The 18,706-nt window shown below is 37.0% G+C and overlaps 1 protein-coding gene across 2 annotated transcripts in view; it reads right to left on the bottom strand.

Annotated features, from left to right (window-relative positions):
* The window catches only part of GBE1 (1,4-alpha-glucan branching enzyme 1), a 149,793-nt gene that overhangs the window by 22,893 nt on the left and 108,194 nt on the right, over positions 1 to 18,706 (bottom strand). Inside the window, exons 13-14 of one of the 2 annotated variants that reach the window (XM_030471566.1) lie at positions 4,556 to 4,740; positions 3,324 to 3,454 (exon numbers count right to left, since the gene is read on the bottom strand). In XM_030471566.1, coding sequence (XP_030327426.1) covers positions 3,324 to 3,454; positions 4,556 to 4,740 — 316 coding nt within the window. Of the gene's footprint in view, positions 1 to 3,323; positions 3,455 to 4,534; positions 4,741 to 18,706 lie in introns of those variants that run through there. The other variant, XM_030471567.1, reaches the window with a different exon arrangement.

Below are 18,706 nucleotides of genomic sequence, written 5' to 3'. Positions count from 1 at the left end.
GAAAAGCTTAGGTATGTTCAAGGTGTTTATGGCCAACTTACTGTACAAGGACTTTGCTAACAACAGGTACTAAACAGAAGTGAGATATTTATGGTTTAGGCATCAGGGTATGCTGTCTTATTTGATGGACTTCCCAACTCTTCATGTTCACCCCAAGGTTATCATCACATGGATGAGCACATAGTGACCTGTTCCATATAGGTAATAAATAAGCTTCCCAGATAAAGAGAGATCTTAATTAACATAAATGAGACTTTTTTCAAAGGCTACGGAGAAATGCAAATTTCTATAGAAAATCAAATCAAAGAGTTCTGAGCCAAGTTAAACTTGCCTTTTTCTTTTCACTCCTTTGTTATTTTTTTCCTCTTTATGTGCAACAGTTTAAGAAGAAGGATTATAATTTTCATTTCAATCAGAGATCACTGCAACTTCCTAAATTTTCAGTAAAGTCTGATTAAGATACGTCGAATCTGCTTTTATAATCTAAAACTATAAATTTGGGGCAGCTAAATTTTTTGTTCAAACATGCCCAATTCTATGAACCACAACTTACAATATGTCTGCCTAAGTATGTGTATTATTCAGAATGATTTGCACCTTCAGAATCTGAAATACTGGAAAGAAGGAAAGGTTTCTACCTTCAAGCTTAAATATCCAAGGTCAAATCAGGCTGAGAGCCAGCTGGCAACACTTCCCTCCCAGAGGATTTTCCAGAATTTCCCCTGGTTCGTGCATAGAACGGCCGGCCACAGAATAAAATGGATATGGGAAGGTTGTTGAAAAGGTGATTTATGGGAAGATTCTACATTTGCAACTCCCAAGTGAGAACACTAAATTAAGAAAACTGCTCCTCTCAGAGTTGCAAACAGCACAATACCGTAAGAGGGGACAGATGCTTCCTTAGCATGAACAAGGCTCTCAGCAGAAGTGAAGGTGTGCTACATGTCACAGAGAAGAGCAGCAGCATCTAGAGCCCTCCACTCCCACCAAAGGCAGCGAAGCATGTCACACACTGAGGACAGAGAACCACCAAATCCACTGTTCACTTGTGGCAGGAGGAGTTAGTCAGAGAAAGCACCTTAACAGAAGCAAATACCCTATTGGTAACTGGCAGTTCTATTCACAATAAAAACTTTAGGATAGCGAATGAAAAACTGATATGGATGTTTATGCTTTAACAAAGGCCTTTTAAACTTAAAAAGTTTATAATACGTGATGTAAGAAAAATGATACTGCATGCGCCTAAAAGACAAGGATGTGTACTGACACTAACATATTAAAAAATACAGTATCAATTGCCAATATTAAACATCACCTGTATGCCTTGTTTATATCATAGTTGTTTTGAACACCCTTCAGCTGGCTTTAAATTTCACTATGATTTTTCAGTGAACCAAAATAAATGTAAAGGGATGTAAAAAAATCCCTGAGCATCTAATACTAAGTGAATAGCAAAAAAAAAAAAACCACAAAACCAAACCTCAAAACAAAACAAGAAGAATCAATTAGCAATTGCTGTTTCTGGCCATGATATAGCAGCAAGCTGTTTCGATGCCCAGTGAACTAGCAGCAGATCAACTTACTGAAACCCAACCCTGGGCCTTGATTTACAAAGTAAAACTAGTGGAAAGCAGATTTTGCAGTTTGCTTCAGAAGAGCTACCACAGAGCAGCTTCAGCTGAAACAGGAGCAATGCGCTCAGGATTCTACACAAACGGTAAATGCCTAATGTACGAGGAGAAAGGACATTCTGGTGGAGTAAAATATATGCAACGTTTCTGAAATGACTGAAGAATTTAGAGCACTGACAAAAAACCAAAAGGCTGCTTATATTTAGTCAACAAAATGGTCATAAAAATATTTCCATGAGCACAAAGAAAGCCCAAAGAGTTTCAGAAGTCTTGAGTACAGATTATTCTCAGCTATAAGTACCAAGGAGCTGAAATTTTGTAACAATATGTGTGGAGCACTTACCCCAAAAAACAATGCCTAGGTATTCAATTAGTTTAGCACCTACCAGACAATGAAGTTAGGAAAATAGCCTCATATTAATCATAATTAAATACAAGCCTGATAAAGATGTGCTATGGAAAAGAGAAAATAAACGATATAAAAGTTCTTACGAGTGAGACAGCGAGATTTTTTACAAAAAATTTCTTAAACATCTCTCAACATCTAGAATCTTTGAAAAAAGAAGGCAGAAACTGAACAACAAAAAGTGGATTGCATTTAATTGTATCTGTATAAGTATCAGAGAAAAAAAAGTCACATTAGTTATGTTGTAGTCCTTAACACTAAACTTCCATCTTTTCCATCTGCAGAATGCAAAGAATTTCAAAGACAGATGAAGTGCAGTAACATCAATTTAGATGGGTGAATACCTGAAGGCTATGACAGTGAAGTGTTGGTATATCTCACACCATCAGATTAAGGTTTTCCTACTCCAATTTACTACCCCATTCTACCTCTGCCATGAGTTCCAGTAGCAGCACACAGTTAGCAGAAGAAATCACTGACGAAGGTGGGTTTGACCCGATGTTTCCAAACCAGAATCCTGCTACGTTCCTGAGACCCTGTAGGTCAATTCGTAAGTGCTCAGGAGATAGAGCAATACACTGAACTGAAGCAATTGAGATATGGCAATAGTTCCCTGAAATTGCTCATAAATAAAAAGAGTAGGCCAAAACTGAACTGCACTGCTTTAAACTGCCACAAGTTTGTCAAAGGACTTGAAATAGACTGAATAGCGGCAAATTAAATTCCTTTGGCAAGTTAGCATTAATTTTTTGAATCTCCCTCAATGCTAAGAACTTGGACAAAAAGGCAAACCCAGCCCATTATACAAGAGTAAACATTTACTCCTCAGCTGAGGTAAGAACACATGCTCAGTCCACCCAATTATAAAACTGAAATTGTACAGCCTTCCTGATAAAGGTTTAAGCTAATGCACTTTCCTGTGTGACTGCATGCACAGCCTTATCTTACTGTGGTCACTTTCTGTAGTTTATTTAAGAAGTAGGAGCTACTTACTTTTTCGTGCCTCAACATAGTTCCAAAAAAACAAGCCATCAGAAGGGAACCTGAACTTGTAGTATTTAAACTGTGATTTTTACTTTTGGTTCCTCCAAAATGATCTCTTATGAAGCGGGCAAATCTCTAAATTTTCTTTTGCTTAAAGAATTAAAGCAAGATTACGCTGATGACAAATAAGTGGTTTCTTACCTTTTAACTACAGTTTGCATTCATATTAGAAAACAGAAATAAAATTAGTCTTCAACTTCTAGAGCTTTTCTGTACAAGCAAAACAACAAAGAAAAGGATATTTTCCTGGAGTTGCAACACCCACTCTGTAGTCCACGTAACTTTGATAGGGATGGAAGTTGAAAACAAAAAGGAGACCAGCTCTCTCAAATGCTATGACCTTGTTGGCTTCATGCTTTTCACTCACATAGGCCTACGAAAGAAAAAGAAAAATAAAAATGCAATTTATAAAATATTTCACTTCTAACTGAATTAACAAGGGGAAAAAAAACCAACCCACCACTACTTCTGTTCCTTATTTCAAGTAAAACAAAGATTCAAGCAACATGAAGGCATTAACATGCAAACTGAAATATCAAAATTGTTTACCTATGTAATATCACATAATATTGATTACTAAACTATAGCTTACTTTTTATAAGGTAATGTAAAGTTAAAGAGGAAGAAGCACGTTCATTATAGAGCACATGAAAAATACTTGCTCAGTATTTGTAAGGTGGTCTTTTTATCATGCGTTAGCAAAAAATGGATTCCTTTTATCATATCAAATCTTCCAAAATACTTGCTATGGGGGTCTGCATCACATCTACTGTACGTAATTTAGATAATGAAGCACTGGATATGGGGGGTTTGTTTGTTTGTTTTTTAAATCTGTGTGAGAGATGCCTTCGATAAGCCACATTAAACTGCTGCACATACCACCTTTGTTCTATTTGCAAAAGCCATAAATAACTAACTAGACATCAATTTAAAAAGTTCTTTCAAGTGGATTACGACCAGTATGGAACAATTAAACTGAGAAATTGTAATAACTGAGTTGCTTTTATAAAAAGTACAGTGCAGCATTTGGGTAAAAAAGGCAAACACAAAAGTGACAGTTTGAAGACCAGAAGAATATAACTTAGACTGTACTGAAGTGTTTTCTCAGTAACAGAGTATTTATTTATACGAAGTAAACAGTCAGAACAATTTATGCTTTCCCAAAGCAATCCCTGGATTGGATTACAGACAATTTTATAGTCTGCTTTATCCTATCTACAGTTACTAAATAAAACCAGCAAAAATCATAGGAAAAGAGCTGGCTATGAAGCTAAAAGGAGACTTGTTTCAGATTTCTATTATCTGTGGAAGATATTTCAGTGACATGTTTTGACAACTTGAAATATATGGTTGGGCATTACATACTGCATAATAAAGTGCTGTTTAAAATTTCTGCATGCAAATTTGGTATTGTTATTCTGAACATGTAGCCAGCTGGTGACTAAAAACTTATCATTTAGTATCTATAGCTTACCGGGGGAGATGCAAGCCAGCCAAACCTTTCCTCCAATTTATTCATATCTCTATCAAATGCATTTAGGAATCTATAGCGAAGAAGATGATCCTCAGTAAGATTAAACTGTCTTCTGGCATAGTGGTAGCTCTCATTGTTCCCTATTCTGGGGAAGTCGAGCCATTCTGGATGTCCAAATTCATTACCTGTATTTAAAAATATTCAGGATCCATGAATTCACCTGCTAAAAAATACACTAAAACTGCAAAAGTAAAATACATGAAAATATATTTTCTTTCTGCAAGTTTTAAATTCCAAAGAATAATGCTGCATATATAAATTGGTCATTTTATTATTCAAATATCTCTCAGAACTTTCATGCTTGCTAACAGGTTTGTTTGGCCAATAAAACTACCCATGGACTCCAGGGGAAGTGTAAAAGTGGTCAATGAATTATAACCTTTATGCTATCGTGCCATGCCTGAAAAAAATTCTCATTCCCATCCATTCATAACAGCAAAAGAAATTCAGTCAACCAGGATACAAGTTTTAGAGTCACTCTGAAACCTAAAAACATCACTTTAACAGTAGATATCCAGCGGTTTTGAGCATTTAACTGAATCAGTGCTACTATTCACATAACCACAGAAATCTCCCATTTTATCAATTAAGCTTCAAACAATCAAAAGACCAGTTGGCTGCACTTCAACCACTTTTTATCCTGGCTGTAAGTACTGTTGTCATTGTTTCCAGTGGCATAAAAATAGCTATTCAAAAGGATTACTTGAATTTCAGTTCCTCAACTTCCTAGAAGAGTTCAAAAAGGCATCCTAGTTCAAGTAGCAGGCTAGATCATAGAGAGTAAAGCACGATGGTTAACCATGATGCATTCAGTATCTGATACTGAAAACAAGTGATTAAGGGGTATGACAATCCAGGGACCTAACAGTACATGTCAATTCAGCAACCTCGCAAGAGGAGCTTCTTTCCCAAACATAACGGTGTCACAAGCACCAGAAACACATTTCAGGCTGGGATGAAGCATGTCTGAGCACAGGGTTCCTCTGTGTGCCCAACGGTTCATGCTCCTTTGCTTGCCTGTAAATGCCATTGTATTGCAATGTGGTTTTCTACAGCTGTAATGCTTCACAAGTTTGCCAGTCTCATACTAGCCCACACAACTACTGAACAGACATTACTTTAAGACAAGGAATAGGTTTATTCAGACTTGGATTGCATGCCATTAAAAAAAAGTAGCAAAAAAGTTGAAATTTAATCAAGAAAAAGCTTAGTTTCTCTTACAGAAGAAAATTTCAGCTGTCAAAGCTACAGATTCACAGAAACCCCTCATTTGGGACTCAGTATTTTGAATTACTTTGATGTATCCAAACTTTCCTTGTTTTATATACTGTCATTATTACAGTTCGAGACAAATCCAAATGGGCTTAATGGTTATAACTTGCACTATAACATGCTGCTTAGCAGACTCTCAGTCATTTTGGGCTATTCATTCTATACAGGATTAAAAAGCATTAAGTATCTTGAAAGTTAAACAAACATTTCAAAGCCTGCAATAGTTGATTCATCACAGACATTTCATAGAGATTACACAGAACGCATATGCACCATAAAACAGAGACAACAAGTGCTGTACCTGGAAACATGTATGGGAGGTAATGTGATAAAATTTAAGAGGGTTTCTAATTTTTACAACAAAGGATTCTGACCATTTCTACAAGCAGTAACTCAAGTTTCGCCAGTAAACTGGAGTTTGCAGGCAGACGAAGGGGCAGGGATGCTAAGAGAAGGCAAGTGTTGTTTCCTGGATGGATACCTTGCATGTGCAGCCACCTCCTGCTGACTTGCTGCCTGCAAGGCCTGGAGGATATGGTCAGCAGCGACAGCTATGAATTTAGATTTTTGAAGTGATTTTTGTGTATTTCCATGCTTCACAGGAACAAAGCAATAAACAGAGATCAAAAGAGAAAGGCTGAATATATATTAAAGAGAATCCTTCACGGCAGCATCCATTTTCAGGAGAATCCTTCACAGTGTATCCGTTTTGTAAATGAACTGACAAGTTGCAAATTAAATTTCCCGTTCAAAAGCTGAATCACTAAATTTCATATTCAGCTCAAAACCAGGAACAAATATAAAAGAATCAGAGTCACAGCAGGACTTTGAAAATGACCTTGGAATAATGCTGGACTGAGCTCTTAAACTGTGCTAACCATAGGGTAGGGTAAATGAGAGAAGATACTGCTACAAACAGACACTGTATCTAACCAAATTCAATACTCTCTTAAGAGCTGGGAAAAGTATTACCCTCTGTTGTGATCTACACACTATTGAAAAGGTAGACTACATGAGATAGTTCAGTTAAACATAGCAAAAACCATCAGAAAGTCAGAGATATGTATCTTGAAAAGACAGCCAAGGAAATTATACCTATTAGTTCAGGAAAAACAGAAAACAAGGGAAAATAAGCAATATAAGCTAGCAAATAAATTAGACTAAAATAGCTTATCATTTAAATAGAGTATTTCTCCGTAAGTAGAGAATATCTCCTTTGTGTTTATACCACATACCAACTGCCCTGCCTCCACTTGCTTTGCCTGTTTCCGCACCAGTTGTTTGAATGCTGCATTTTGTTGGGTTTTTTTTGTCTTTTTTTTTTCCAAGGAACAATAGAAGTGCAGCAAAATACAAAAGCGATGTGATTTATTGTTCTAGCCATTACTGCTGCTCATTAAGAAAAAAAGGAATTTAACATAGTGCAGCAACTTGATAGAAGACTAAATTATTTGCTGATGTCTGAAAAGCACGTTGAGAGTCTAAACACTGACTGCTCGCACTTCAAACGACTTTATATGGGTGCCTTCTGGACAACGTACTCATGAGCTTTTTGTGTGTGTTGCTTGATTTTAAAAGAGTCTCTTCATTTCTCTTTTGAGAAAGGAAAAGATGAGTTCATAAATACTGACAGAACAAATCCAAGTAGGCATTTTTGGTTATGTTTTTAAGATGTGGCAGAGGGAAAAGGAACTAACATTTGGAATGCAAGCAGGCCTTCCAATAAACTCCAGAGTGTGCTTCTGCACTTCAGACATGTTAAGGCTAGGCATCTTTTAACAAAAATACACCTCACTAATTTTTTTTCCCTTAATTGCTATTTTTTCCTAATTTAACTTCACAACAATTGAGGGGCAGGTCTAGGAAAAGGAAGGTACAAAGAACTGACCAACACTTATTTCAAGAGAGAACTAATGGTACCCGTGAAGCATCCGCTGCCTCCTTCCCCATGTTCAACTTCGCATTTCTGACAAGAATCAGCAACATTCATTTCTTGATAATTGTGAAAGCCTCTAAACATAGCAGTACTATTGGGATTTCTTTTCCTGCAATTAATTTGCTGTTTGATGTAAAGGTCCAAACTACAGATTGACAAGAAGCCAGCTGCTACAAATGATGCAAATCAAGACAATGGAACTAATGTGGAAGAGAACAAAGCTGAAATTAACTGAAATTTTGATTAGAGAAACAAAACAAAGACAACTCATGGAAGTGCAATGCATACTAATTTTATCTAGGAATTAATTCAAGTTTGTTATTTCCTACATACGGCACATATTGGACAACTTTACTATGGACAAGATTTCAAGATCACAATTCCAACAAATGAATTAACTTCCTACTGCTATAATGAAGATTTACATCACACTTGTTTATTAGGCTAGAAATGCATTTACACCACGAAGTAGTTATGCTGCTGATGACTGCTTTGAAGCTGTGCCCCCTAGGTCATTAAAGTTTTCTTGATCTCTCTTCTTTAGACATCTCTACTAGCAATTCTCTCTCAAAGAATTAGGCTAAGAAGACTGAAAGCACATTTAAAAGATGCAGCAGGCAGTGTCAAGAGATGCCTGTTATTTTGTTTTGTTTGTATTTTACATTAAGTATGACATTAAATACCTTAAAAGCAGTTAAAGCAAGTAGGTTTTTTTATACATCGAAGGTAAGAAGTTTAATTAGGTGTATAAGGCTGAACAAGTTTTTAAATGACCTAAAACACTGTGAAAAAAGACCCTGTTTAACACTGATGAGCTGGAGACTGGACACATTGGGACAAAATTTCAACAGTTCCACCTTAACGTATTTCTATCAAAGTAAGTAACATTACACCAATTTACACCAGGCAGATAATCAACTCATCCAGGAGTTGTAACTGATTTGAATTTAACTTCGCTACTTTTGTGAGCAACGACAATGCAACAATCTGCAGATTATAAAGAGAATCAATGTAAATCAGATCTAGATAGCATATGATATTTCCCATTATTTCAAAAAAATAAGTATTTCAAAGAAATAACCCTCATTTTCCCTAGTTGTAAAAGTCTTGGATATTGAGCAATTTTGATACTTTGTATTTACTCATGTTTGTACCAAATATTCTTCTTAACATTCACACTACTAAAAACAAATAAGAAACTATAGTGCCTTCAAATTACAAGAGGATGATCTTCATTACAAGCATTTATTTAATCTTGTCATCAATACAACAGTACAGTAAAGTGAAATTCCAAATGGACTCCTCCTGAAACACTTGGGTTACATGACTTGGAGTCCTTCGTATTTTTCTAATTTCTCTAGCACTGGTATTCAATGACATATTGGTCCAGAAAAGACAAAAAACACCCCAAACCCAAATTCAGGCAAACAATTCTATTGTAATTCCTACAAAAAACACAGGCTAGAGGAAATCTCATGCACGAAGTAGTGCTAAAAAGAGAGATCTTGGTAAAGCCAGTTCTGTGAGAAAACTATTTTCTCCCATTTTTTTTAAAATACTAGATATTGTCTCCTTCCAATCTATGATAAGACGAAAATCAGGATAAATACCATATTTGCTTTGAAACGCTGATCTTCCATATCTTCAATGGGAGAAGACAGGGGATGCTTTACCTTGCCTGTATTAAAGGATCAAAGAATGCCTCTCCTCTGGTGCGATAACAACCATGAAAAACCACAAGCACGCCTCCAATCCATCCAAGACATAGGAAAGTACTGAGTCCTTAAAATGGTTACCCTAGATCACACTAGGGATACAGTACTCTATCCACAGTAGCTGACTAGAAGATCCAGGGCAGCTACGGAATGGAATTTTGAGGAAATCCCTGGCATGTCTGACCTAATGCTCCAAGAAGAAATCTTACAGGTTATCTGGAAATGTAGTTTCTTGTTCTTCCACCAGAATAACATTGATTTAATTTATATAGCACTAAATGAAGGCTTCTACTATAACAACTTTTTCTGCTTTTACAGCCCCCTCTTTTCTTCATTAGTACTTCTCAATCTCAATTTATCACAGCAAACTGTCTGGAAGTACAGCTTTGACTCTATTCAGGTATGACATTCCAGGCAGTAAACCCTGTTGAATCAGAATTATGTGTCTGTTTAGTTGCCCATTTCTAAGAGTGGCTAAAAGCAAGTGCCTAGAAAAGGATCAGAGAATAAAAGCAGCAAAAACAATGCTTCCTCTTCCTATATACCACAGGCTCCATTCTTTTCCAGGACATGACAATGCTCATTCCTCTTACAGACTATACTCATAAAACTAACATGGAAGGCTGTACTATATTTTCACATAGTCAGCCTAGGTAGATAGCACTTTCAAAGGTCCTACCTATCATCTAAATATCCAAGCTTTTAAATAGCGGACATTCGCCTGCTCAGGCTTTAAGCCTCCCCCTCTGCCTTGAGAAATCCAAAAGAAAACGATGATGATGGGCCTCCCCAACATCATAAGGATCAGACTGCAATACTATCTGCAATTTCTTCCAAAATCTATGATTAATTGTTGAAGATCTGAAGAAATGAAATAAATAGATCAGATAACACGCCCCCCTTCAAGATAACCCAAAATGAATTTTACACAATGTTATCTTTAGATATATGAACCACAGCTTTTTGCTTTTTGATAACTACTGGTAGTTGTGAAAGTTTCTACATAACCATCTCATAAAATAAGATTAATGTGTTGGGGAATATCAGCTCTGGCAAAACCTTAATTGGGACAACACACACTCCATCTCTTCTTTTGAGACTTCTATATTAAAAAACCCCCAATACCGGTCACAGAGAAACCGCTTATGGATTCAAAGAGTTTGGGAGACTTGTTTGTGCCAATCCTGGAGATTCTGCAGATGACCCTCCTCCCTTCACTTACCTGTCTGTAAATGCTTCGAATCAAACTTAAAACATTTCAACAACTCTGAAAATTGGTTTCTATTTTTCCTCCCCAAGAAACGAACATGTAGATTCTTATAGTGGAAAGAATTAAGTACAGCATAAAAAAAATTTACAAACCCATGAAACCTGTGTGTATATAAACACATTATTCATGACATAGCTTTTGGCAATGGAAAGTTGCACAATGCTGCTCAGCAGGAAAACGTTAACTTTAGAAGCTGTATTCATCCCTAGTATTTTATTACTTCTTATACTTTTATAAAAGTCATTCACTGTTTACTGACCTTTTCTCCTCTAAAAGAGGTACCTTTGTAATATACGTCACTTAGAATAAATATCTTTTTTAAAGCAAACAATCAGCTTTATTCTTCCTTCAGTCATTAAGGCAAACAGGCACAGGTTAATACAAACAACCCAGGAAAGCAAATATTCCGATAGAGACTTCATTTAAATTCAAGAGGCTTCACGATTTCTCTTTTGTTATAGAAGCTGACAAATGCTTACTGAGTCTGTGCTCTTGCAAGATACTGTACTAATTTTATATTACTTTTAAAAGGTCCAGTACTCCGATTTTCCTGTTTTAATATACCAGCCATTTCAAATCACACCATGCTATTGCTTGGTACACAGGCTGTCAAGCCCAGATAGGGCTAATCTTCACCTGAGAGTAAGTGTCATGAAGTTTTTCCTCTCTATCAAAAGATCTCTCTTTTTCTTTTTTTACATATACGGCAACTTGCAATATTTAACAAGCTGCTTCTATACCATATTTAGCTGATCACAGCACTTCCAAAGTTCAGTGATAAGGATTTCTAAAACACTCTCCTCAAATCACATTTATAGTACTCCATTCCTAACACATCCTATTTAGCAAATAAGGGAGAAACAGAAATCCTGTTAACAGACATTTCTCCCACTTATGGTACATTCTTCTCTCTCATATGTCTTCATTTTAAACTGGAAAAGTAATTTTTGAAAATTTCAATTGAATTCAAGGGGAAAATACTGCTGTAAAGTATAATGTAAATGAAAGAAATAAAATCCCACCTCAAACTTTGGTGAAACATATTTTAATTCATCTCTATTAAAATGACACAGTTGACACCATAGTTCGCCTTTGCGTATCTCCAAGGGCTGTGTCTGGCTTATCTAGTAGGCTTTTTGGGGAGCACTGCAGGAACTGGTTAAGACGTCTGTGCTTGCTCATGCATCTGCATGGCACAAAGCAGAAGTATCTTCACCTTCTGAAGCCAATACATTCCCTTACAGTTCCCATCTTAAACAACATCCCTTAAACAGCTCTAAGCCAGCTGATGTATTCTCACATACCATATCGTAAAAGGAGCTAGCTTGGTTACCCCAAAGCTCTTGCTGTCTTACATCTCAGGTGAAATTTTGATAACATTTAAGCACAGCTGTGCCCTCTCTTCAAAGTGTTTAAAATTAAGTATAATTATCTGGGTTGTAGTATACCAGTAACTTGCTTCTTTCCCATTCCCCCTTCCTATTGAGGTTGGCCTGTCTTCACTTATTTCCTACTGATGTTAAAAAGTTGGAGTTATTGTACCATACAAAACCTCAACCCACCCAAGTAACAAGAAAACAAGTGATTCTTCACCTCTAAACCTGTATTAGGAAATGCTGGATGGCTGAGGAGCGAGCTTACACAGAGGAGCAGCCGGGCACAGCAGACAGACCATGGCACTGCTTACTATGATACACTTTTCAACAGAAGCAGAGCACATGATGGTTATGCCAGCACGTTCGTATTTAGTAGAAGCATATTTACACAGACAAAACATTTATCTGGAATAAATAATTCTTTCATTTGCTATTTGTAGTGTTCCATTAAACAAGCACTCAATGAAATATTAGTAGTGTCACGGACAACAGCGTTCAGTTCCTAGGGGCAGATGAATGTTTTTGCTGTGAAGCTCTAGTGAGGAGACTTCCGAGCTTCTGCACTTCATACTTATGGGCAAGAAAAGAGTACCATGATCGGTTATCTGGACTAGAAGGGACCCTGAGAGGATAGGTTATTTTACTAACCTGCTCTTAGAAACTTTCAGTCCTGAAAGTTTACATTTCAACACTCCTCCCCCAGTGTAGAATAATATATTTCAGGTTTAAGATTTACTCCATGCTCTGAGGCAGTCTTTAAAAAAACAAGTAACAATTGTTTTCATTGCTATAACACTGAAACAATTTCCATTTTGCTGTTTCATAATGTTTTCATGCTGATTCAAGCTGCATCTTGATAAAAATGAGACTGACGTGGATACTGTGACGTGGATACTGTGTCATTTCTACTATGCTCTATGTGTCCATGCCTGACATACATTATTTACTTAATCACTTCTAAGAGCTCACTAAAATATTTAGGAACAGAAATATTCCTCAACACATTGAAAAGGTTAAAAAGAAAAGAAAAACATCAAAAACACGACACAACTAAAACAAGACCCAGTAAAAACAAGACCCAACTTAGACATACAAAACCCATGAGAGAAAACTTTCCCAAACAGAAGATGTCGTCGAAGAAGTTCTAGCTAAATCTTTCAGCATGGGGTACGGTGGGGTATTGACTGGTACCCCAACTGAGAGGATAATCGGCTTAAAAAGCGAATGAAGGACCAGACTGGAACAGAATGAGGTTACACGAACATAGCAAAACTTTTGTCATAATATATTCAATAAATAGCAATTTTCTTACTGGTGTCAGTAAGTCCAGAATTGCATCCTCTAATTTTGAAAGAGTACATAAAGGATTATGTTACTAATGTAAATGGAAGAAAGAGACCACTTGAATAGTGTTTGATACATACAAAAGTTAAAGCTTTTTATATGTTATACATCAAAAATGGAAGTTCAGTAATATTCTCGCTATAGGAATAAATTTAATTAAAATTAATTATGCATTTGTTAACAGCACCAAATAAGAAAATTTGAAATTAAAAGTTTGGACCATTTCAAAAGCAGTTCATCAATTCAAAAATAACAATGAAAAAAAAAATAATATTATCAGGTCACCCTTGGAGTCTGGGCATTCACCAGAAGCTTATTACACTACAGAGAGGACTACAATAGATGTCAAAGCTGGCAAGGAACAAAGATGTCTGGAAACACAATTTTGTGCAAGACTGTACAGCATCAGACACTTTTGCAAACTTCTCCATAGTAGCCGAATATAAATGGAGTTGTTAAATTTCTCATTTATTTGAAACAGAAAAGTTTTTAAACAGCCCAAGTGACAGATGTCAGGACTCTTGAATATATAAATATTAATGAAGCCACATTCAAAGATACCAACAGTGAAACCTTCAACTTTTAAAATGCTATAACGCTTCCAAAGAAAATAAAGCCTTATACTTTCATTAACAAATATTAACACAGCACTATGTCTTCACACAGTTCTGTACAACTATCTCAAGCAAATAAAGAGAAAGGAAAATCACAGAATGGTTGAGGTTGGAAAGGACGTTTGGAGATCATCTAGTTCAAACACCCTGTCAAGGCAGGGCCACCCAGAGCAGGTTACACAGGAACGTGTCCAGGTGGGTTTGGGATGTCTCCAGAGAGGGAGACCCCACAACCCCCCTGGGCAGCCTCTCCCAGAGCTCTGCCACCCTCAACGTAAAGAAGTTCTTCCTCATGTTGAGGTGAAACTTCTTGCGTTCTAGTTTATGGCCAATGCTCCTCGTCCTACCGCTGGGTACCACTGAAAAGAGCCTGGCACCATCCTCCTGGCACCCGCCTTTGAGATATTTATATGCATTAACGAGATCCCCTGGTCTTGCTTTCTTGAAACAGAACAAATCAGCCATCAGACAATTCTTTTGGTTGCAGCTCTGAACCTCTTCTTACCTACTGTTCACAAGGAAAATGATTCCCAAGATTCCTTCTGGAATGATTTATCGCTACTTTGAGCCTACATTAAATCTTTCTTCTGCCAGCTGCCTCCTGCCCTCCACCTGAGGCTGGCTCAACCCTGTTATGCTGACAATGTAATTCTAAACTTCCTAAAAAACATTTGTTTTAAAAGCCATCAAGACCTTCACAATTTTAACTATTATTTGCCATTGTTTTCAGTGGGCTTGGGCACTTACTACAGTATTTTCAAAAACAGAATTATGTGCTTATTCTAAGTCTTTGAAAAGGCAAAGCCTCGTACTGCTACCTACACCACCTTTTCCTCAAAGAAAGAGCCCAGAGACTTACCTCTGATGCTCTCAGTCTCAAGGCTGTGGCTGCCAATGTTAAGACTCCTCTGATGTAAAAAAAAAAACCAAACAATCAAAAGTATTTCTAAGTTCACGTACTGGATATGTTTTGGTGTCATTAAGGAAACAGTTACTTGTATTCTGAATGTTTGGTCATTTGTGATTTTTGAAGGTACAAGCAGTATTCTGTTTGCAGGACACAGCGCTGTTGCAAAGCAACCTATTACTGTAATGCCTCACCACTGTGAACTTACATATATACAAAACTATATATAAAAAATCTATAAAAATAAGTTTATACAAAAATGTAATCAAATTGTCTGTTTGTTTCTAAAGACAATTCTACACACAGCTGAAATACTAGCTGTAACTAATACCTAACTCGAGCCATACTTGAGATACGCAAGGTTATTTGCTTAAGAATTAGTTGGAAGAAACAGAAAAATGGTTAACTCAAGCAGAAAACCAGCTACAGAGCTAGGTGTATTGCATGTGAGCTTGTCCTGTTCCAGATCATTCCCAGTTCATAACAGTCTCCCTATAGAAGACTCCACTGACCATGTTACCCAAGTGTTTTTCAGCAGTGCACTCTCTGATGTGCTACCTGCCTACTCAACCCTTACTCAACCTTTTAGCGAAAATACATACGGAGAGAGTAGTTCATATTAGTAGATTATCATTGTTGTTTTCAAATGTATTTCTAAATTAATATGAGGGTAGCCAGGCTGAAACCATGGCTTGGATTTCAAACACTAGGTAGTAGTGTTGTGACAGCCCTTACCCAAGAAGCTTATTTTACATTCTCTGCTTGCATTCATTGATACCATTCGTACAAAGACCTGCTTTACTTACAAAGTTCCCCTGGAGTCAGAGAAGCCTGTTTGTGAACACGGTCCTTAGCAGGTCTTTCTGTATAATGTGACATGTCCTAGTGCTGCACTTTGCTCTGAGATATGGAACAAGCGAGAAAGATGTGCAGAGCTCCCAAAGAAAGAGCAAGAGAGAAATCTGATGTACTTGTGATAGATGCCAGCAGCACAAACTTTCCGTGCTTAAACAGCCCAGGTTTTACAGTCTAGCTCAGTTCGGATGAACATATACTTAACTGATCTGCTGTGAGCAAATGCAACCCCTGTATAATTAGGTCTGGACATAGCTTAATCTTTTAGATAAGCTGTAAAGCTCAAAGGCCTTTTCTGAGTCCTTGGACAAAAGAAAATAATAACAATAAAATGCCTAGAAACCAGCATAGAAAGTAAAAGTCAATATCTTAATCTCAAAATAAAAGCTTATAGAAATAAGAGTACAGTTTTATACAAACTTACAACACTCATGCAGAAAATCTTGATGTTAGCAGAGACTTTCACCACATTGAAGTGTGAAAAAACAGTAAAGTGATTCAAAAATAAGTCATATCATATTTAATAAGAAACTTTTTACATTCAAATCCTTACAGGTTCCTAACTCAGCAATTAAACATTATAGCAACACACGTCAAAGAAGTTTATGAACATAATCACATCTTCCAACTACATACTGTTTAGAAAACCCAGACCAGTAAGATACATGCATATTTTCAAAATGTTCCTTTCAGTGTTTTAATTATTATGGAGTTTGACAACAGCACTCCAACATAACGCATGTGGTGCGCGGCTAGTGAATCCAAACCCATTGTTAAGAAGAAAGGCGAATGTTATAACCCAGAATCGCATATTAGCAATGTTTCAGAATACAGAAAGCCTTCCAAAATGGGGAGAGTTGGAAGCATTTTAAAGCCAGGTTTCTTTTACAGAGTTCTCTCAAAAGAATTTGTTTCAAGAAGGAGACTTGCCTCAGTGAGTTGATAAAAAGCACAGTCCTCGCAAAATCCAGCATTCCTACTGTTTGGCACAGTGTATTTTCTTTTTACGATTACTTCAATTCCACTACTTAGCAGGAAGACATTTAAATTGTTATTGTACTTCTACCTCGCAGCAAAAGAATGTAGGAGGGTGATGCTAAATAATCATGCACTGAGGATTTAAGTTTAGATCAGGTTTGTTTGTTGTTCGTTGGGGCTTGTTTTGTTTGTGTTGTGGGTTTTTTGTGGCTTTGTTTTGGGTTTTTGTAATATATACACAGCAGATGAAAATAAATGCCAACGACTGACACTAAAAAAGATTGGCCAACGATCCCCTTTGCTTCAGGGCTACTGCTGTGGGATGAATAAAATATTAGCCATCTGTAAAACTCAAACATGCTGGGAAAAATAAAATACAGAATCCACATTTTGAGAGTCATATGCTTTACTAACAGTTTAAAACAACCCTGAGATAGAATTTCTCAGTTGGCCAGTCTGCTTTCCTATACAGCTATTAAAGTAGATGTGATACATGAGATAAGAAGATTCATTAAAAGAACTGTATGTGTAGATAAAGGACTCCAAGTGTGTGCAACAAGTAAAACTGAACGCTTCATGCGGCCGCTTTCAAATGCTCATACTAAACCATTTTCAGACAGCAATACACTACAGGAGCTGTAAGAGACAAAAGGGCCCAAAATACATCCCAAATATGTATGCTTGAGTTTACCAGTTGACAGCTAGGTTGTGTGACTGAATTTATTTAACCCAACAGCAGTGTTCGAAGAACGGAGAGAGTAAAGAGTAAATCAGACCCAGCAGAAACTGGAAAACCGTCGTTATAAAAAAAGCCAAGATGCTGCACCAGGAATGGTAGAGGCCCTTGCTGAGTTTAGAGCTAGCTGAGATTGGACTACCCTGCCGGTCACAGGGATTGAGAGGCAAAAATCCAATTGAAGCTCCGAGCTGGCAGCCACTGCCTCCTACAGCTTTAAGATATTGCTTATCAGCTGCCCCATGCTGCCTTGTAGGGAGATAAGTAACTCTGCACAAGTCCAGCCTAGCCCACCTGGACTGCCTGCAGCAATCAGCAGAAACTGCTGCAAGTCTTCCAAGCATAGCTGTTGATCCACAAAATTGCAACATGCCACTGAGAAAAGAGCGACGTTGCTCTCGTTTGTCGCCCATGGTCCCACTTCAAGCACTGAACAGGAGCGTAACTCTGCATAAGGTATGATCTTGGGAAAGAACAATGAGATCTGTGTCTAGTCGCTAACACAAGCATTGGTTCAATGTTTTCTAGCTCTATTTTAAAACAAAGCAAAACCCCCAAACCCAAATCAGAACACATCAGAGATTTAGGCACTATCTTATGGCATTTCCTCTCAAACCAACAATGTTTCAGGCTGATTTTCTGGTTTCTTAGAAAGAATTTTTATCTAGTAACTCGAGTTAAAGCATGTTGCTGTTCGAAAAAAACCCATCTAACAGTAGTTCAGATAGGGATTCTCATTAATCAGACAACAGATTTAAGTGGTTAAAGAAGAATGACACTAACAGAAGCCAAAACCGGCAATGTAAGCTAGGAAAATAAAAACCTGCCAAAATTTCCTTGTGGGAATATATTTTGAGCAACCTGAGAAGGAAAGCGGTTCAAACTTGCATCCGCACTATGCCAAATTAAACAGTACATTTACATTCTGATTCATTTTCCTCCTGCTTACTAGTAAATAAACAGATTAAAACATGACTATAAACAGTTTAAATTCTATCAAATGGAAGTAATTTTTTGATTTTTCATCTCACAGGAATTTGATGTTTCATCTTCATTTGGGAAGCTCTGAAATGCACTAATATCCCAAG

Source organism: Strigops habroptila, chromosome 2 (genome assembly GCF_004027225.2).
Source record: "Strigops habroptila isolate Jane chromosome 2, bStrHab1.2.pri, whole genome shotgun sequence".
Taxonomy (NCBI): domain Eukaryota; kingdom Metazoa; phylum Chordata; class Aves; order Psittaciformes; family Psittacidae; genus Strigops; species Strigops habroptila.
Note: the sequence above shows the minus strand (reverse complement) of the source record. Positions and strands in the feature narration are given on the sequence as shown.